The sequence below is a fragment of the Miniopterus schreibersii genome (genome assembly GCF_964146895.1).
Source record: "Miniopterus schreibersii genome assembly, chromosome: 21".
Taxonomy (NCBI): domain Eukaryota; kingdom Metazoa; phylum Chordata; class Mammalia; order Chiroptera; family Miniopteridae; genus Miniopterus; species Miniopterus schreibersii.
This window is the reverse complement of record NC_138123.1, coordinates 10550883-10573061: the sequence shown is the minus strand read 5'-3', so window position 1 is coordinate 10573061 and position 22179 is coordinate 10550883. Positions and strand designations below refer to the sequence as shown.

The 22179-nt window shown below is 40.5% G+C and overlaps 1 protein-coding gene across 1 annotated transcript; it reads right to left on the bottom strand.

Moving 5' to 3' along the window:
* Positions 1-588: 588 nt before the first annotated feature.
* FH (fumarate hydratase) lies at positions 589-21831 on the bottom strand. The gene is made up of 10 exons (XM_081124107.1): positions 21616-21831; positions 15474-15608; positions 14887-14997; positions 13215-13391; positions 11002-11184; positions 8878-9043; positions 6704-6907; positions 5043-5170; positions 3317-3470; positions 589-1046 (listed from the first exon to the last, which is right to left on the bottom strand). Exons 1-10 carry the CDS (start codon positions 21757-21759, stop codon positions 904-906), a joined length of 1545 nt encoding a protein of 514 aa, XP_080980233.1. The 5' UTR covers positions 21760-21831; the 3' UTR covers positions 589-903.
* Between the last annotated feature and the right edge of the window lie 348 nt (positions 21832-22179).

Below are 22179 nucleotides of genomic sequence, written 5' to 3'. Positions count from 1 at the left end.
TTCCTTCCAAGCTTCAAGCCTGCTCCTCCTGTCCTTTCTAATCCATGTCCTACAATTCCTGACTCAGTCTTTCTTTCTTTTTTTAAATGTCTTTATTGATTTCAGACAGAGGACAGGAGAGGGAGACAGAAACATCAATGATGAGTCATCGATCGGCTGCCTCCTACACGCCCCTCACTGGGGATAAAGCCCCCAAGCTGGGCATGTGCCCTGACCGGGAATTGAACCGAGATCTCCTGGATCCTAGGTCGATGCTCAACCACTGAGCCACATCGGCCGGGCTCCTATCTTTCTGTATCTCAAATAAGGTCAGGAAGACTGGGGGAGGTCTGTAATTAGCATATAGAATACATGCCCTAATTTTTAAAATCTATCATATATATGAACATGCAATCACACACACACACACACACGCATGTGCACACACGCTCACATCCCCACTACGAACAAACGCTTGGTCAGTTTATGCTCCCAAATGACAGGAAAATAAAAGATGTCCGAGGCAAGACTGGGGAAGGAGATAAGCAGTTTTTCAGTACCAGGGGAATATTTTTAAATCACCAGTAACCAAAAATAGTAAAACTCTTTAAAAATTGATATGGCTCTTTTATAAAACATAAGAAGTGATAAACACACACAAAATCAGATTCAACTATAATACACAAGTCCATTCACATAAAAGAGTCTGTTTCCTTTTTGATTTTATATAATTATTTTTACACTTTTTAAATTCATTTTGGATGTTGCACGTCCTGGGTTTTACACACTGTCCAAACTGCTCTGCTCTAGACAGTCAAGGTCACAGTCGTTTCCTTTCCCATTTACCCATTTTTGTTTAAAAAATATAAGGAGTCTGTTTCATTTTATTTCTTATAGCATATTTTTATTATAAATTTATTTAGATCACTTTGGACCCAGCATGTCCTTAGGCTTGACCCACTCATCAAACTGCTCGGCTGTGAGATAGCCAAGTTCAATAGCAGTTGCCTTTAAGGTGGATCCATTTTTGTGTGCTGTTTTAGCAATCTTTGCGGCCTTGTCATATCCTGAAGAAAAAACAGAAAGGTGACATAGAGTAAGTAGTGAAAGTAATCAGTGTTTACTTAATATTGATGCTACTCATCTCTTTAGTAATATTTTTTAATCTTAAAAATACTTAATAGTGATGATCTCGTCATTTCTAACAGTGATTAGCCTAACAGTTGTCATTTCTTATGTACAATAAAATCTTTCCATTTCTTATGTAATCCAGGCTTAAACATACTCACTTTCTACAACAGATTTGTTCCTAAACTGAAATTGCCCACTCACTCAAGATATTTTACAGAGAGGGGGGATAATGCAATATAGCAACGAGACATAAAAACATACATGTGAGTAGTATAAATGTGTTGTTCCAAACATACTCAGTGAGAAGTAATTATCTTTGTAACAAAGCACCAGTCAGCTCAATGCTGCAGCATCCCACGGCCAGGCACTGTGGGACCGGCGGAGAGGGAGGGGCAGCCAGGGCTGGAGGGAAGGCCTCTGAGCCATTTCAGCAGCTCTTCCCTGCTCAGCACCCACACCAGGCCTCTTCTCAGACTTCAGGGACACAGGGGGGAGGTTTAGAATAAACAGATATTGTACAAAAGATCACCAGTGTGCTGTTTACTGCAGTTCCTTGCTTTTAAAATGAATGAAGGTGGAGGCAGAACAGTTCTACAAGTTGTCCTGACTTAACGTAACTAAAAAAGTCAGAAGGGAAAAGAAAGAAAGAACAGAAAAAATGGAAATAAAACCAATCAAGGAGGAAAAAGGAAAAACCAAGATCAGAGGAAGAGACATCTGACCACCGACCCAGCAAGATGTATGGTCAGTCCACAATTACTAACCATTTATACGACAAACGATGGGCACAGTTAATTTTATCAGTTGACTGAATCTGTGAAGCGAAACATGCTGGAAGGGCACTTACTGCTGAGTAATTTTGAGAGAATTCTCAGGTTGGGCGTCAGGGGGGACTCTTAGCTACTCTGGCCTTTTGCGTGAACACTGCCAGGGAAGGCTAAGCTGTGCGCTAAACACTCAGATCTCTTCGAGTCCCACAGGGCACTCCTGCCAGCTGGCCTGCCACACACGCACAGGGAGCCCGCGGTGCAGTCGTGAGGCGTGTGCTCTGTCGCCAGTGAGGTGCGGTCTGCCCACTTATCCTTGCACGGCCTTCACCTCACAGTAAACTGATTCCAGGAAAGACGCATCCGTCACTCAGCTTTAGGAGCACCTCTAAGTGAAATGCTTTGGCAACAGGTTCTGAGTACAGATGCAGTAACATTTCTCAATGAGCCTTTGAGTTCCCCTGGGAATCTGGCCAGCTGAATGCTGAGGTACAGTAATTTTAGAGGGGCCAACATGTCATTACCAATCTCAACAGTGCACCAAAGGACAGACATCATACCTGAGGCAGTCAGATGAGCTCTAACTTTATAAGACTGAAAGGAAGGCCTGACATGAAGCCAAGAAAATAAAATCGGCCCTGAAAGTTCAGGATTATAGCAGAATGTTTGAAAGCAGTGACCATATCGTGCAAATGACTGCAAGCTGATCTGTTCTAAAATAGAAACTCAGACTGTTCAGCTCAGCTCAGCTCAGCAGGGAAGGTGGGAAAGGCTGTTACACCTCATCGGTAACACAGCGGATCTCGCAGAGCCCACAAGTCAACAGGGAGCTGAATGGGTCACTGCTCAGCCTGCAGTGCAAGTCTGTACATTTGAATCTACGTAATGAAATAGTTACCATTCTGGACAAGACTTGCAACACGAAAGCCATGTTTTAGACAAAATATGTGCGTTTCTCCCCTTCCCCTAGAAGTAATGAATAACGCCTTTTCTTTTCATTGGTAACTTACCGTTTTTTAATTGAACACAACAAAAACAAAGTGCAGCTGAGCATCCAGAGAAGGTAGGAAAATGAATTCACTCCCTGTTGCTAATCAGCCAGTGCCACCTAGTGACGGCACCTATGGCGAGGCTCCTTCCCAGCGTCTCAGAATATAAAGCACCCGAATTCCACTACGATTAAAGTAAGTTTGAACTACTGCTTCTGAATTTACCATGTTTTCAAATAAAATGGAGTATAATCAATCATGTTTTTGAAAGATCATGACATCATAAGTTATATAGTGTCCTACAACACAGTATCAAAGATTTTATAAGATTTCCCTTAAACAATGTCCAAAAGAAGTTGATGTCTATAAACCTTGGTCCAGCAGTCTCTTAAATTTTTTCAGCTTTTTAATTTCGCATTGAAGTTGCATCACTCTTCTGTAAACCCTTACCTATATGAGGATTAAGAGCTGTCACCAACATGAGAGACTCGCTCATCAGCTTGCTGATTCTTTCTTTGTTGGCCTGGATTCCCACCACGCAGTTCTCTGTGAAGGAAACTGCCGCATCCCCGAGCAGCCTGGCTGAGTGCAACACATTTTTAATCTACAACAGGGAGAGAGATTAAGCCTAATTTTTCTGGTCCAATAGCATACAGTAGCATTTACTGGTTCATAAAATATATAATTCAATACACATACAGCACTCCCACAACTTTAAGTCACCATACCCAAGATAGCAAATAGGAAAGAAACATTTGAGAGCACAGAAATCTAAGACGAATAAATAATAAATACAAATAATCCAGTCACTTTAAAATAACCTTTCACACAATATACAAAAACGGTATAAAATCAGTTTGTTTTAGCACTTTCTTTCGTTTGGTAACTTTCCAAGATATACTGGGATAAACACTCACATCCTAATCTCTTTGGGTCTAAAAGCCCAGAGTCTGAAAACTATACTCCCAACAATGGACTCAAGTAGAAGTCACAGAACTTCGAGATTCATTCCATTTGGTACTAATGACTATTATAAAGCAAATGTTGATTATCTTGATTTATTTTCTATTAAAGGCAAAAGAGATTTTTGTTTTAAAGAAAAACAAGGATGAGCAGACATTTCTTGTTACGCGCCTGTATTTGCCAGGCAGCTGGTGTTTGTTTGGGGTGTGAGTTCATGGAGTTCTGCGTTGGTCCGTCTTCTTTCTGTTTCCACTAGAATGTACACTCCATAAGAGCAAAACAATCTCTCTTGTTTGCTGCTCTGTCACTAGCAACTAGTACAGTGCCTGATACAGACAAGGGCACAATAAATATCTGATGAATACACTGAATGAATATACTTAATTCTGTCATTTGCATGTACTTATCAAATTAATCAGAGTTTACACCAGATTTCAGACATAATATTTTTACACCAATAAAGGACTCTTACGATGACAGCTTCATTATCTGAAGCTGGGGACAGGGATGGCGGGTGAGGCCACCTCGTTCCAGCTTCATAAAGAGACAGAAAGAAGTTTTAGGGGACATAATGATGCTTTCATTATGTGGAAGGTATGTGGTAGAGGGAAAAGCAGTGAAAGAAAGGCTGAGAGAGAGGGAAGGAAGGGGAGAGAAAATGCTGAAGAAACCACGGGCGAAGTGTGTTTCGGGAGCAAGAGCTAGGACGGGTGTTAAGAGAGCTGTGGCGTGTCTGTTGACTGAGGAGGTCACAGTGACCGCAAGAGCACAAGTAGCGCGTATAGTGTGAATGACAGTGAGGGTGGGTCACTCCTTTAAGATTGAATTTCAGGGGAAGAAAGGAGCAGCGTGGAGACAGGCCTGAGGCAGGGCTCTTATTTATTTACTGTTTTTTAAATGAGGAGGCTTAAACTTATTTCTAGTGACTGGTATCCCTACTGGTGAGGGACAAGAAAGAAACCTGTACCCTACCTTCGAGAATTTTTCTATTAAAAAAAACAAACAAACCACCAAATTACTTGAGCTTGAAGTCACCTAAGTGCAGACCCAAGATTACCCCTCCAATGTTAATATATACTTGACTTCCAACTACTGATGACATCATCAAGTATCTAACTTGAGATCTATAGGAACCTTTATGAAAGACAAAAACCAAAACCAAGACAATTAGCTTCCAGTCAAAAAAACATTACAAATCAAATGTCAAGCTTACCATCATTGGCTTGAAAACATTCAATTCAAAATGTCCGTTGCTGCCCCCAACGGTCACAGCGACGTGATTCCCCATGACCTGGGCGGCCACCATGGTCATCGCTTCACACTGGGTAGGGTTCACCTTGCCTTCAAGAAAACCACCGGGGAAGATTCCACATCAGACACACTCATGGCTTCAAGTATCAGTGAAGATTAGGTTTGATGTCAAATCGTCAGGAATACAGGAAATCTAACTTCATTAAATAAAGACGTATAATCAAACCAAGCCCCAACCATCAGCACTGACTTAATGACGTATAATCAAACCAAGCCCCAACCATCAGCACTGACTTAATGAAACAAACCAACCAAAGAAAGGGAGATGGGGAGCCACAAACTGTGAATCATTCAATGGCTAATAAACAATGAGGAATGAATTCCCCCAACGACACGTTAAATACAGTTCTCTCCATCTTCACGGCTTGCACTCGTTCTAGAAATGCTTATAGGGCCAGGCACTGAATAGGCGCTGGTAAGGAAGAAGGGCGCTGCCCCCACGCTCTCAGAACCTGGAAGCTGGGGAGAGTGCGCTGGCAATTACAGCAGGTCAGGGGTACAGACAGAGAAGCGCAGACTGTTATGGGCACAGTTATAAAGGGGGGCCTCGCCTACAACTAGGAGGCTTCTCAGAGGACGACGACATTCCACTGGAATTCTCCTACTCAGCCTGTGAAGCCCCAGGGCCCCACCATTCTGGTAACACTCCTCTAAGAAGCTCAGGTTTGAACCGAACGTCCCAGATTCCTCTGACCAACACAAAGCAATGCACTGAGAAGATTATTTCCTTTTCTGTAACAGCATTTCTCGTTCTTAGGCAATCGCCTGGAATTCGCAATCAACTTCCATCAGGTCATTTTTCAACATGAAATACTTTAAAATCAGATCTCTTCTCATTCTACACGTGCACAGAGTTAAAAGCATCTTCAGTCAGGTCTTTTTTTTTTCACTATCAAAAGTCACTTTGTCAGTTTTAGTCCAACCTACGGAGGCCTTTATGAATGTGAGTCTGTCACCTGCTGGCCTGCTGTCAACTTCATCACCTGCTACCATGATGAGCACACACCCTCAGTTCACCAGTCAGCTCGCCGCCAAGATACTCCTCCAGTCCGAAGTCAGCCCACTAGTCACTCCTTACAGGTCACTGTGCACCCAGCTACATTCATCTAATGGCACTGCCCACACTTCTCCACTGGATTCAACAAACATCATGTTAGTCTGTCAAATGATTTGCTGGAACCCAGCTATACAATGCCTGTGTCAATTTCCCAAAAAAATGAAGTAAGAGGCATAATTCATTTTTATTTGACCCATGCTGATCACTTTACTGGCCTGTTCTAAAACTCTCTTGGCTTTGGATTGTGAACTATTATACATTTATATTTTCCAGTGTGGGAATCAAAAGCATTATACTAAAAGCCTTTCTCCTACATTGTTGGGTGAGGTTCCCTGAAGGCCTGATCAAAGGTGGCCCAAAAAGACAATCTAAAACAAGGGTGCTGCACATGTCCCCATCCATTTTTGAGATCATGGGATCCCAAACGAAAAGAGATATGCTCTGGAGATGAGAATGCCTGGGTTTTATGAAGTACCAGCTCTCACTCTTATCAGCTATGGAATTACCTGGCATGATACTGCTTCCTGGTTCATTTTCAGGCAAAATCAGTTCTCCCAGACCTGAGCGAGGACCAGAACCCAGAAAACGAATATCATTTGCTATCTTCATAAGACTGCAAGCAGTTGTGTTCATGGCTCCACTGAGTTCAACCAAAGCATCATGAGCAGCCAGAGCTTCAAATTTATTTGGAGCTGTAACAAAAGGGAGGCCTGAAAAAAAGATGGTAATAACTGATATGAGTTAACAGGTAAAATTAAATGAATTTCTAATATCAGCAAATTAAACAGAAAGTTCAGTATATGAAAACCTAAAACAACAGAAAAACAATTTTACTTCAGCAAACAATGTTTATTTGACTAAAGTTTTTGTCTACGTATCTTCAAAAAGTCCTGAAGGAGTAGAAGGAATCAATATTTGCATTATGGGAATTTCAGAAGGAGAAGAGAAAGGGACAGTAAGTATATTTAAAGCAATAATGGCTGGGACCTTCCTGAACCTTGGGAGAGAAATGGACATCCAGATCCACAAGGCCCAAAGGATTCCAAATAGGTTGAACCTTAACAGGGCTACACCAAGAATAATTATGGTTAAATTATCAAAAGTCAAAGACAAAGAAAAAATTTTAAGAGCCGCGAAAAACAGAAGTTACATAAAAGGTAACTCCCATATGACTATCAGCAGCAGATTTCTCAACAGAAACTTTTCAGGCCTGGAGAGAAGGGAATGACATATTCAAAATATTGAAAGAAATAGTCGTGTCAGCCACGAATTCTATATCCAGTGAAGCTGTCCTTCAGAAAGAAAGAAGAGATAAAGACTTTCCTGAACAAACAAAAACTGAGGGGCATCATTACCACCAGACCTGCCTTACGGGAAATGCTAAAAGGAGTTCCTTGAGCAGAAGTAAAAGAACAATAATTAACATCATAAAAACATATAAAAGTAGTGTAAATCTCACTGCTAATGGTAAATATACAGTCATAGTTAGATTGTGCAATATGGTAATAGTGATGCATAATTCACTTACAACTTTAAAAGTTTTTTTTAAGAAAATGTAGTAAAAATAAGAATATAATAATCTGTTATTAGTTGCACAATATAAAAAACATGTAAATTTTAAATAACAATAACCTACAATGTGAGGGGGAGAAGTAAAAATGTAAAGTTTAAAATTCTATTGAAGTTAGTTGTTACTAGTTTAAAATAGGGTGTTACAAGTTTAAGATATTTTCTGTAAGCTTCAAGGTAACGGGGAACTCCTATAATAATTATACAAAAAACACAATAAAGTCAAAGCATACTGATACCAAAAGATACAAAATCACACAAAAAGACAGCAGGGTAAGAAACAAAGAACAGCAAATCTACAGAACAACCAGAAAACAATTAACAAATGGCAATGCTCAGCCCTTACCTATCAATAATTACTTTAAATGTAAATAGATTAAGTTCTTCGATTAAAAGACACAGAATGGATGGTTAAAAAAATAAGATCTAACAATATGCTATCTGCAAGAGACTCACTTTATCCTTAAAGACACATACAGACTGAGAGTGAAGGGATGGAAAAAGACATTTCAAGCAAATGGTAAACAAACAAAAAACAGAGGTATACTTACATCAGACAAAACAGATTTAACTAAAAATGGTGAAAAGAGACAAAGAAGGTCATTATATAATGATACAGGGTCAATACATCAAGAAGCTGTAACAACTGTAAGTATTTATGTACCCAACATCGGAGCACCTAAACACATAAAGCATAAACAATACTTGTTGAGGATGTTAAAATCCAACTTTCAACAATGGATATAGATCATACAGGGAGAATCAATGCGGAGCAGCGGATCTGAACAACACTATATATCAAATAGATCTGACAGACATGCACAGAACACTATCGACAATGGCAGAATTCAAGTGCACATGGAACATTTTCCAGAACAGACCGTGTGTTAGGGCCCAAAACAAGTCTTAGCAAATTCAAGAAGATTGAAAGCATACCAAGTATCTTTTCTGAACACAATGGTATTAAGCAGAAAAATACTCCTAAAATAAAACACGTTTGATGGCAAAATATTATTTCTAACTTTAAATTCACAAAAATTTAAAGCAGTAACACCCAGAAAATATATAGGCTAATATAATGAAATAAGTAATAATTCATATTATCACTGACCTGTGAGCGTGGCCACTTTTGCAGCAACCTTTTCGGCAAAGCCAATTCTAGTATTTAAACCAGTACCGACAGCAGTGCCTCCAGCTGCGAGTTCATAGATTCTTGGCATGGCAGCTTTTATTCTCATCATTGCATATTTCAGTTGTTGAACATAGCCACTAAACTCCTGAAAAAGGAAGGAAATTAAGGTGAGAATATGTAATTTCCTAATGACTTACAAGTTACTCTTATGGCATTAAATAGAAGTTTTCTTAAATATGTTTTAGGCACTAAATTATAAGGTACTCAAAAGGTATTTATACTATTTTAATTCTTATGATGAGCAAAGTATAGGAAAAAATAAGGTTTTATAAACCTATGAGGTAAGACAATGCCACTGGTAATAACATGCAGCCTGTTTATAATCTAGTCTTAATAGAAAGCAATGGAAAACAGAGAAAACAAACTTTAAAAGAGAATGACATAATTACATTAAATTATTGGTTTATTTACAAGTTATTTCTTATATTTTGGTGTATCTCAGATAACTTTGAGGGGAAAAAACAAAACAATGAATTCACTAAGAAAAATATAAACAATAGAGATATTCTCCATACAATTTTAGTTTAAAATCCTGATATGACGATGTTTTAATTCTGCTATTGATGTCACACTGGTTCCTAAAATATGACACACTTTAAATAAAGTAACTACAGAATTTATTATTTTGAACATAGCAAGGGATCATCCATTAAGAATTATTCAGGAACAAGGCATAAACTGGAACTCAACTGAACAAGCCAGGATAGATGGTTACACTAAATCTTCTTTTTTCCCCGTCTAAAAATACTGAAAAACCATGAATATCTTTGATTACTTCTTAGGATCTCGTATTGCTCTAAAGAAAACATTTTGAAAGATATAACTCCTGCCCTGGCCAGTGTGGCTCAGTTGGCTGAGTCTTCCTGTGCACCAAAACGTTTGATTCCCAGTCAGGGCACATACCCAGGTTGCAGGCTCGATCCCCGGGAGGGGGTGTGCAGGAGGCAGCCAATTGATGTTTCTCTCTCATCAATGTCTCTCTCTCTCCCCCTCTCCCTCCTTCTCTAAAATCAAAAAAACATATATATTTTTTAACTCCTTCCAGGTAAACCTGATCCATCTGATCTAACATTGCTCATATACACACCAGCTGCATTCACTCAAGAAGTATATTTTTTACTGGGGGGAAAACTACATAAACTAAAAAGACAATTCAAGTTTTCCTCATTCCTTCAGTGATAAAATTAAGCTAAATAATAAAGCTTTTTCAGTGTCTGCTATCATCTGAACAAGACTATAAATGGTAGTAAGTCAGCAGTAGCCAAACACCCTCACTTCAATTTCTGCAAAACTATCATTTGATACTTGGCACATATAACCATTTCTTGATATGTAATTTGTATATGTCCTAGCTTCTAAACTGGAGTGAGCATACTAAGACAAAAACTATTTTTTTAACTTCCTTATATTTCCTTTTAGATATATACTTTTAGACATTTTTTAAGGTACTGATAAAGAAACGTAGAAACACTTCCTGGTATTTTGGAGAAGAAAGTAATACCCCTTCCAAACGTGGCCAAAACAATTTTAGAGTACGATATGCCTCGTTTCAGCACTCTAATATTAATATTTAAAGAAGCTACTATTTTAGAGGAAGAGAGACAAAGGCAGGATGAAAATGATGACAACAGTTAACACCAGTATATGCTGACTATGGTCAGGCATGATTCCATCACTATACATTAATCAGCTATTGAACCTCACAACTCTCCTATGAAAGAGATATTATACTCTCATTTGACAGCTCTGAAAACTGAAGCACAGAAAGGCTAAATAATTTTCCTGAAGTCCAACAGCTTGTACATAGCAAAGCTAAGATTTAAATCTGAGCAGACCAAGAAGTCTGGCTCATATCCAGCATGCTCTACCCTCCCCCTAAGTGGATGTCAATAAAAACTACTGACTGGTTCATGCAGAACAATTTCTGTCACTAAACTGAGTTGTTATAAACCTGGCCTTTTAAATCTGTGTGATTTAGCAGATAATATGCTGGCCATCTGCACCAACCCCGAACTTGAATCAAATCGAATCACGCCCCTATACCTGCCCAAGAGTGAGCGGAACAGCATCCTGGGTATGAGTGCGCCCGATTTTGATGATCTGGGCAAAGTCTTTGGATTTCGCCTCGAGCGCATCGTGCAGCTTCTGCAGTCCTGGTAGCAGTACTTGGTTAACTTCCATCGCAGCGGCAATGTGCATTGCCGTGGGGAAGGTGTCATTTGAGCTCTGTTGGAAATTTTTCAAAAGAAACAAAATGTTAGATCAGAGGCAACAAAAAACTTGAGTGTCTCAATGAAAAATCTCACTAAATGACTACTCAAAACTCAGCATATTTTTAATACTCAGTTATACTTGTGAGTGGCAAGTCTGAGGTCAGTTAGGGTCCAATAAGAACCTGATTTCCTTTGTGGAATGTCCTTAGGACTGTATTATATATCACCTACAATGAACACATTAGACACTAGTGCATCTGCCTGCGAACGAGTGACAGCACGGAACAGAGAAGCACAGTTAACAAGCGCAGTAGCACTTGCAGCAGCAAGTACATGTTGACACAGCAGCAGTGCCTTACGGTTACACGGTGCATACAGTCTCTCATAAACATTTCCTCAGCAATGAAACCTAAAGAAAATCTGAGGTAGGTCACCACTTTAGAAGTAGGAAAGCCAAACTGTTGAAGAAATTATGTCACTTGCCAAAATATCTAGGACTCACAGAACTGGAACCTGACCAGGAAGTCCAAACTCTGCGCTCTTTCCTCGACTGTAAGTCCACACTTTTAAACTATGATGCTATTTGAAAAGGCACATTCATTATTTATTTTTTAACTTTGTATTATGGAAACTATGAAACTGCTTACAAGATTAGGATGAACGATACAATGAACACTCATGTACCTATCACCTAAATTCAAACAATCTCTGTGGGGCGGGGCCGGGAAAATACAAGATGGTGAGCCGGGAGCATCTTTCAGCACAAGAAAGTACATAAATGGTTTTTTAAAAGGACGGTAGCACATACGAAGTACATAAGAGCCAACAGAAGGCTCCCAAAGCTGGAACAACTCAGCAACAATATGAATAACAAAAGCAGTGCGGGGAAAGGCACTGGATAATAACTTGACGAATAAAATAGATATTCATGAGTCACACCGATATACACTAATGACTGAATAAATAAATACACGTGCAAAGAAAGAAGACAAATCTTTACAGTGAAATTTTACTCAATAAATGTATAAGGAGTGAGAGGCCTAGAAAACCACTGCTAAATACCATCATGGTAACTGCACAGGCAAGACCCTCTGATGAATGCGAAGGTCATGGGCAAAGGTTGATAAGAGAGACGGTAGCATAGCCTCAAAGTGCTCTATTAAGTCTGCGGCGACTCTAACACATGCCCAGACTCTAACACACTACTTAATGTAGAGTCTGAAGTGCAGGCAGGACTCGATGTCTCTTCTAGCAGAGCACGGAAGGTGGGGAACCCCACAGACACTGTCTTGACCAAGTGATGAAAGTTAACATCCCTGGGACCAAGAGTCCCGCTGCCATCGTGTACCCTGACCCGAGGCAGTGAGAAGAGCCCTCACTCCTCTAACATGCATCCCCAAATCCAGTCGCAGTCTAATCATGAGAAAACATCAGACAAAGGCAAACTGAGGGACAAAATGCCTGACCGCTACTTTGAAAACTGACAAAAGACATGCTGCCATAAACTGGAGGAGACTAGGGGATATGACTGATGGAATGTGCAGATGGGCGGGATCCTGAAGACAAAAAGGACATCGGTAGAGAACTAGAGACATCCTAATCCAGTCTGTTTAGTTAAGAGCACTGTACCAACGTTAATTTTTCAGAGTGGTAAATGTACTAAGTTTATATAAAATGTTTAAGATTAAGGGAAGCTGGGTAGAGGGTATACAGAAACTCTTTGAGGGATCTTTGCAGTTCTTTTATAAATTTAAATTATTTCAAAATTAAGAGTTTAAAAATTAAACCAAAACAATAAAAATATACATACATACTAAATTCAGGTGTCTTAAAAGTGATTTTCCCCTAAATGTGATTTTTATGAAGCTTAAGACATTAGACCCAAGATTCCTGGAAGAAATAAGAACATCTAAGAAGTCCTTTCCACTAAAGAATATAAGCAGAATGAATCTCCTTGTCAAAAAGCCAACACCTGTTTCATAAGACAAATCTCAGGTATTCTTTTCAATTTACACTGAAGAAAAGATAAGATAAAAGACTGACCTGGCTTTTGTTAACATGATCATTGGGATGCACTGGTTTCTTGCTGCCAAGTTCACCTCCCAGCATTTCAATTGCTCGGTTGCTAATGACTTCATTTACATTCATATTTGTCTGGGTTCCCGATCCTGTCTGCCACACCACCAGCGGGAAGTGATCGTTTAATTTCCCTTCAGCTACCTGCAGAACAGAGGATTAAAAAAGGAATTTTTTAAAATAAGAAAGGGAATATTCACTTATACAGTACTATTTTAATCAACTATGATTAAGTTGGCACCATTTATAGTACTATCTTAAAGATTTTTTCCCTATGCTAAATGACTTACTGAGGGGGCCACACAGCGTGCGGTTGTCCAGCAAGTCTAAGTCTCCGCAGCATCACTTGCTCCAACCACAGCTACTTTAAAAAGTGAAAGATGAACGACTGAATAAATTAAACTGAATCGAAGCCATCTTTCCTCTATTTCTCCAACTACCTCCTTACTAATATGCAGACAGGGCCGCCTGCTAAGGCTGGCAAAATGTGAAGTCTTTAGATACACTTAGTGTTGCGCTCAGCAGGAATATCCAACAGATGTTGCAGCTGGAGTCAGCACCGTGAACTGTAACCTGAGAGGGAGCACACCAACAGCTGCTTCAGCGCCAAGCACAGAGACACAGGCGAGATTTGTGCCTATTTTTGTTATATTTCTATACTTTCAGTTCATGTACTAGTGTTTGGACTGTAAGCTTTCTAAGAAAGTGGGTGTTTAACTTCATCTTTTGGAATGATTTTAGCTTGAGGGCGTGGGAGGGGGGGTGGGGAGGGTCAATGGTGGGAAAAGGGGACATCTGTAATACTTTCTACAATAAAGATGAATATTTTAAAAAATCAGCCTGCACTTTAGAAATCTATTTACCTTAAACAATTGGTTCACTCTAAAACTACTTTCCTAGTTATATAAAAATAATAGAGATCAGTGTAGAAAATTTTGAGAACTAAGAACAGTATACTAGCCATTATAGTTTCAGCCCTCAGATATAATGACTATTAGCATTTGCACAAAACATGTTTTCTGTTAATTTTTTTCTAAACAAAACTAGGATCATAAAATATATATGCTTTGCTACCTTTCCCCCCACTGCTTCTTACATGGTAGGCTTTGTTCTATGACATTCTTTAAAAAAACTAACTTCCCACAGCATCACAATATATCTTATTTAAGCAGATATTATACTTGGATAGTTTACTTGTTATTATAAATGTTACTTCAATGAACAACATTATGGATATAGTTTTTAAGCTGTTATCTTTGATTGCTTCCTTTAGTGAAATTACTTCCTCCATACGTATTATCAAATAACCAACTAGTTTCTAAATGAATCATGTATATATGAAATAAGAAATAAAATACAGATATTTAAACAATGTCTCTTCAAGAAGTTTTCTTTTAAACTATATAACAGAAAAAGTCAAGAGAATCAAAAATAAAAGATATACAATCATCCACAAATTTTGCCACAATATTTTAAGCACCAAATTAATATCCTCACCAAACAATAATGCTGTCACCCTGCCCTGAGAGTCATTAACTCAAACATCCACGGTGCCCCTCTCCTCCTGCCAGAGCTTATCATCAACCACTGGATGACGCAGGTCGGAGGCCATGAGGTAAACACATTTATCACCTCCTACCTCGTCTGCCGCCTTCATTATTGCATTAGCAATCTTTGGATCGAGACCATAATCCTGGTTGACTTCAGCAGCTGCTCGCTTCAAGATGCCAAAAGCCTTAATGACGGGGATCTAAAATTAATCAGAAAAATATCTCGAATTTGCAATTTTAGTTAAGAATGAAAATTTATGATTATTATTTATTTCATGCATGTGCAGAAGCTGTACATAAAACACTAACTTAAGTAACAGTATGACCCTAAAATGTTAATTGGTAAAATAAATAAATAAAATTTAAGTACTGAAATTAAAAATGCTTACAAACTATAAAATCCTAGTAAAAAAAATCTGAAAAATCCCAGCAGAAATGAAAAGACAAATCACTTAGTTCTATCAAATAAAAATCCAAAATATTTAAAGTCACAACTCAAAATAACAGTATTTGAAAAGTTCTTGCACATTTTAATGAAAGAAACATCTTATTACTCACAAAGGTCTCGAGTAACTACATTTTAACTCTAAAATTTTATTTATAAAATATAGTGACTCATTTGAAGAAAGCCTAGTTCATCCAAATTAAGCCAATATTCCACGGTCAGTCCACTTACTGGCATGCGTTCCGTCACACCTCCAATCTTAAAGTTCATTGTAGATCTCACAGTCTGGGCACCATAATATTTGTCATTTGGGACCTTGAGTTCACCAAAGGTATCATATTCTACCCGAAAGGAACCTTGGCTAGCCTAGAGAGAAATAACACTGTTATAGCTTCAAAATAAATCATAGTATCTTATCAACTGTGAGGGAAAAGAAACCTTAGTAAGGACAGGAAAGACAAAACATTCCATTCTGACTCTCTTTCTACCCCCGTCTTCCAGTTCTTTTCTTGAGAAATTGTCAGGCAAATTTTTTATATAGATGTTAAAGACATCACAGAATTCACACACACTACACAGGTGATAAAGACAAAGAAACTGAGTAAAAATACTCTTTTCCAATTCAGGAGCATGCCTAATACTGGTCAAGCTTTGGCCAATTCAATGTATTAGGGTAATGCTTATTTTGCCAGAAACTTTAGAAAACGGTCTAAGAACGACACTTTAAAATCTGAAAATATTATATATTTAAACAAAGCTTAGTCATGGTCCACAAATACCATGCACAAGAGATGCCTTAGTGCAATACGAATAATCTAGACTTTGCTGCCACCTTCAGTATGTCAGCTTTTCTCCTCTATAAATTAAATGTACAGACGAAGGGAGATGGATTGGGTCAGTCCTTAACCTTTCAGGGTAATGGAACCCTTTGGGAAGATGGGGAAAGCTATGGATCCTCTCTCTAGAAAAATTAACATAAATACATATATATAAAATCTAACATATAATTTTAGGGAGTTTAGATCTTGAAGCCAACCTACCACCCAGAATAAGAACCCATGACTCAAAGTCCCTTTTATGGAGAACCTAGGACTCTACCAAATACATCAACTTATACTAATAAAAAAATGAAATAACTGCTCAAAATATATGACACTAAAGAATTTATTGTAAAACACTAGGAATTTGAAGTTTACACATGATACTTTTTATTAAGGAGACTTCAAAAAGACTCAGAGTTTTAACTGATGTTCATCTAGCATTAATTATAAAATAAGCCTGATCAGAGGGTTCAAAAGATTTTAGAATCCCTAAGATGAGTAATTTTGTTTTAGTAAATAGTCCTCTGACAAGAAAACATTTAATTCAGAGTTATCCCTTGGGACTAGAAAGATTTACAAAACCCTTTATATGTTACAAAGACTTTTAGATTCCATAAAAATACAAATATCATCGTATGTGGGTAGAAATGAGGTTATACACTTTTTTCCTATGCCTAAAAGTCTGCAGAGGACTGGCCTACGCCAGTAAGGAGAAGCTAATGAAAATAATCATACTTTGGCATTTACTGTGCTAGGCAACAAACACTTTTCAATAATTACCTTATTTGACTTTCACAACCATCCTAGGAAATTTTACTGTAGCATCCCCACCTTAAAGACGGGAGACACTGAGGATTGAACCATTAAATAATCTCAGCAGATCACCCAGATAGCAAGGAAGCCCAGGGCCAGTCACAGGCAGCACTTGACACTGACCTGCACCAGAGTCCCTCCCAAGAGGCCCCAGAACCAACACACCCAGTGGTGCGCTTCAGGCCACATCAGAGCACCAACTCAATGGGCTCCACAAGCAGCACACCCAAAAACAGATCTTGGTAGACACCAGGCCCTACTGGGGCAAATTCCACTTTGCGGGGTCAGTTCCCACACAGCAGCTTGTACACTGTTGTTGAACAATCTTCACAGTCAAGATTGTTGACTGTGTACAGGCCAACAGCAGTTAAGACTCAAGCACAACAGGAGGGCTCACATAACCCACACAAGGAGCAATTCCTGGAGCACCCGGCCCAGGTGATCAGAGACTGCGCCATTTAGTCCCACATGACACTTACTACATAAGGCCACCCTACCAAGACTGGGAGACATAGCAGATCTACCTAATACACAGAAATAAATACAGAGATGAAACCAAAACGGGGTGACAAAGAAACATGCTACAAATGAAAGAAGAGGAGAAATCCTCAGAAAAAGAGCTAAATGAAACAGAGGCAAACAATCTACCAGACACAGAGTTCAAGACAATGGTTATAAGGATTCCGAAGAAACTTAGGAAAAGAATGGATGAACTCGGTGAGAACTTAAACAAAAACGCTGTAAGCATAAAAAAGGCCATGGAAAACAAACAAACCAGTCAAAAATGAAGAACACAGCATCTGAAATAAAGAATGAACTAGACGGAATCAACAGGCTACATGAAGCAGAGGATAGAGTCAGCGATTTGGAAGACAAGGTTGCAGAAAACACCAAAAAAAAAGAAAAAAAGAATGACAATAGTTTAAGGGACCTCTGGGACAACATAAAGCACAACAACATCCATATCACAGGGGTACCAGGAGAAGAGAGAGAGCCTCTTTGAAGAAATGACTGAAAACTCCCCTAACCTGGTGAAGGAAAAAGACACAAGTCCAGGAAGCACAGAGTCCCAAACAAGAGGAACCCAAAGGGCCCACACTGAGACACATCATAATTAAAATGGCAAAGAGGATCTTACAAGTAGCACAAAAAAGACAGTTACCTTCAAGGAGCTCCCAAAGGACTGCTAGCTGATTTCTCAATAGAAACATTTCAGGCCAGAAGGGATTGGCATGAAATATTTAAAGTGATGAAAAGCAAGGATCTGCAACCAAGACTACTCTACCCAGCAAGGCTATCATTTAGAATTGAAGGAGAAATAAAAAACTTCCCGTACAAGAAAAAGCTAAAGGAATTCACTATCACCAAATCAGTATTGCAAAAAATGTTAAAGGGACTTCTTTAAGAAGAAAGAAAGAAAGAAAGAGAGAAACATAGTTATAAAAAATAAAATGGCCATAAATAGTACCCATCAATAATTACTTTAGATGTAAATGTATTAAATACTCCAATTAAAAGACACAAGGTAGCTGAATAGATAAGAAAACCAGACATACATGCATGCTGTCTACAAGAGACCAACTGCAAAATGAAAGATACACACAAACTGAAAGTAAAGACATGGAAAAAGATTTTTCATGCAAATGGAAATGAAACAAAAAAATCTGGGGTAGCAATATTTATATCAGACAAAATAGACTTTTTTAAAAAGCTATAACGAGAGACAAATAAGGACACTGCATAATAAAAGGATCAATCCAACAAAAGGATATAACCCTTGTAAACATTTATGTACAACTTAGGAGCACCTAAATATATAAAGTAAATCTTAGACATAAAGGGAGAGATCAACAGTAATTCAGTCATAATAGGGGATTTTACGCCCCTAAGACATCAATGGACAGATCTTCCAGACAGAAAATCAACGAGGAAAGAGCAGACTTAAATGACACAATAGGCAGATGAATTTCATTGATATTTTCAGAGCATTTCATCCCAAAGCAGCATAACATGCATTCTTATCAAGGGCACATAAAGCATTTTCCAGGATAGACAACGTTAGGTCACAAAACAAGTCTCAGTAAATTCAAGAAGACTGAAACCATCTCAAGCATCTTCTTCAACCACAATGGTATGAAATTAGAAATCAATTACAAAAAACAAAAACAAAAAAACCCCTGAAAAACACGGAGGCTAAATAACATGTTACTAAACAATGAATGGGTTAATAATAAGATCAAGTTAAAAATCAAAAGATACCTGAGACAAATGAAAATGAAAACACAACAACCCAAAATTTATGGGACACAGTAAAGAGAAAAATTTGCAGCAATACAGGCCTACCTCAAGAAACAAAAAAGTCTCAAGTAAACAATCTGACCTTATAAATAAAGAAGCTACAAGAACAAACAAAGCCCAAAGTGAGTAAAAGGAAGGAAATAAAGATAGGAGCAGAAATAAATGAAATAGAGTCTAAAAAAAACAATACAAAAGATCAATGAAACCAAGAGCTGGTTCTTTGAAAAGATAAACAAGATTGATAAACATTTAACCAGACTTATCAAGAAAAAAAGAGATGACCCCCAATAAATAAAATCAGAAATAAAAGAGGAAAAGTAACAACCGATACCACAGAAATGCAAAGGATAAGAAAATGTTATGACAAACTATAGGCCAACGAATTGGACGATATGAAAGAAATGGATAAATTCCTGGAACGTACAACCTTCCAATCAATGAAGAAGGAACAGAAAATCAGGACAGACCGATTACAACTAATGAAATCTAAGCAGTAATCAATACACTGACAATAAACAAAAGTCCTGGACCTGATGGATTCATAGGCAAATTCTACCAAACATTCAAAGAAAAACTAACACTGATCCTTCTCAAACTGTTCCAAAAAAATCCAAGAGGACAGAGGGCTTCCAAGCTCATTTAATAAAGTCAGCATTATCCTGATTCCAAAACCAGATAAAGACACTACAAAGAAAGAAAATTACAGGCTATCCCTGATGCGCATAAATGCTAAAATCTTCAACAAAAAAACTAGCAAGGCGGCTCCAGCAGTCTCTAAACTCTATGCCCACGGCAATGACCTTATTCCCAGGGCCCAATACATAGCAGACATCCAATAAATAGCTTTTCTTCCTTGGATGAGCTTTAGGTGTTCTTTTAGATAAAAGGTAATTTAGGACATCTAGGGATTATGTGAATTTCTCAACACTAGCAACGACAACAAAAAATATCTAATAAAATCAACACAGAGATTTTGGAGCGGAGAAGACCAGAGAGCAAAGATGTTATTTTACAATGATGAAAAGAAAATCCATGCTCATCTGATGTTAGCTAACAACATTAAATCCTCAAAGCAAGGCAATGCTATTGTTTGACTTGCACCAACAGAGTAAATTCAGTTCTTCAGTCTCCCGTTCTCTTTTTTTAAAAAAGAAAACAAGCCCAGCCGGCGCGGCTCAGCGGTTGAGCGTGGACCTGGGATACAGGTGATCCAGGTTCGATTCCCGGTCAGGGCACATGCCCGGGTTGCGGGCTCGATCAATGACTCTCTCATCATTGGTGTTTCTCTCTCTCTCCTTTCCTTTCTCTGAAATCAATAAAGATATATTAAAAAAGAAAATAAATAAAAAAAACAAAACACTAAATCAATAAAGAAAAATAATTTTCTTTTTAAAGTTCTAAAATGCACTAAAACGATTAGACCAGGGAGTTCCAGGAATATAAAACACCCCTGGATTTTGTCACTGACAGTCCAGAAAATATGCTGGCCTCGAAAGTGCACAAGGAAGCACTCGCAGCACCTGATGCGCCCCCGCTACGCGCCCGACGCGGTCAAAGTCCCTTCGCGGGGCAACCTCGCCGGGCGGCTGCAACTGTTTCCATGCTGCCCGCGGCGGCGGCGGCTCGGGGACCCCCCCGCCCCAAGTCCCGACCCTGAGCAGCAGAGTACGGCCTGAAATCGCGTCTCTCTGCACACAGGACGGCACAGCAGAGCCGCATCTCTCCCCCAAAACTACCACGTATGGCCCCAAACCTTCCCGAGGACACCCAGGTCAGCGCGGCATCACTCGCACCGCGGCCCGGCCAGCGCCGGAGCGCCCCTTCCGATTCGGCCGCTGCTGGGCCCCCATCCGATCTCCCCTCCCACCCCCCAGGGCCCCCTGTTCACTCATCTCCGGGCTTTACGGAAACGAAGGGCGGGGGAACCCTCCGCAGCCTGACGAACGCAATAGTCCATTTCCCGAGAAGTAAAACATGAATTTTAGGTTCACAGGGACCTTCGAGCGCCCCTGGACCTGAACGCCGCTCTGGCCGCGCCGTGGCCCTCACTGCCGCGGGTGCAGGGGCGACTCCGCGCCGGTCCTCACACCCCCTCCCCCGGCTCGGCGCCCAGGGCAGCACCCCGGGCTGGGGCCCCCGTCCCCGCCGAGGCCCGGCCCGGCCCGCCCCGCCCCGGCCCGGCGCGTCCCCGCAGCGCGACCCCGGCCTCCAGCCGCAGCCCCTGCCCGGCGCTCACCCGGGGTGGAGGCTCCTTCCTCGCGCGGGAGGAGGCGCCCGGAGCCGAGCGGGCCGCCAGGCGGCGCGGGCACGCAGCCCGGGGCCGGCCTCGGCGGGGACTCCCGGGGGCCTCCCGCCCGCCAGCCCGCGCGGGCGCCGGGGCCCGCCAGCCGGAGGGCTGAAGGTCATGGCGGGGAGGCCGGGGGACGGGAGCCCGCGCTCACCATTCGAGCGGCGTTCGGGGGCCGGAATGGGAGGGAGGCCGCGCCGCCGACGCCGACGCCGACGCCCGGAGCCGAGGTGGCGGCGGAGGACGGAGCTCGCAGCAGGCGACGCGAGCGCCCGAGGAGCCGGAGTGCGCGGTGCATGGTGCCGCCGGAGCCGGGGAGGATTTCTGAGCGGCCGCGGCCACGCCTCCGCGCCCGCTGTCCCCACCCGTCCAGCCCACCGGGCTCGGCTCTTGTCCAATCAGCAGCCGGAATCTGGCCGCGTGGGGCGGGACCAATCGTGAGTGGCCAGTAAAGAGTGAGGAGGCGGGCTTAACTTCCTGGTTGAGCAACTCCGTGGAGCCCCTGGGGTTCATGGGAAACCCGTTAGAAGGGAATTATGGGAAAGGAAGTTCAGGCGACCTTGGAAGCAGGTTGGTCGGATCAGCGGTGTTTAGCTGGTGGAATATGCTGGAAAGAAACACTTATTGATCCGCTTAGTTATCGTGTCATCGCTCATTACATGCTCTTTGTATTGGAGGGTGTGTTGTTTTTTTCATTTCTTCCAGATTACATCTTCCA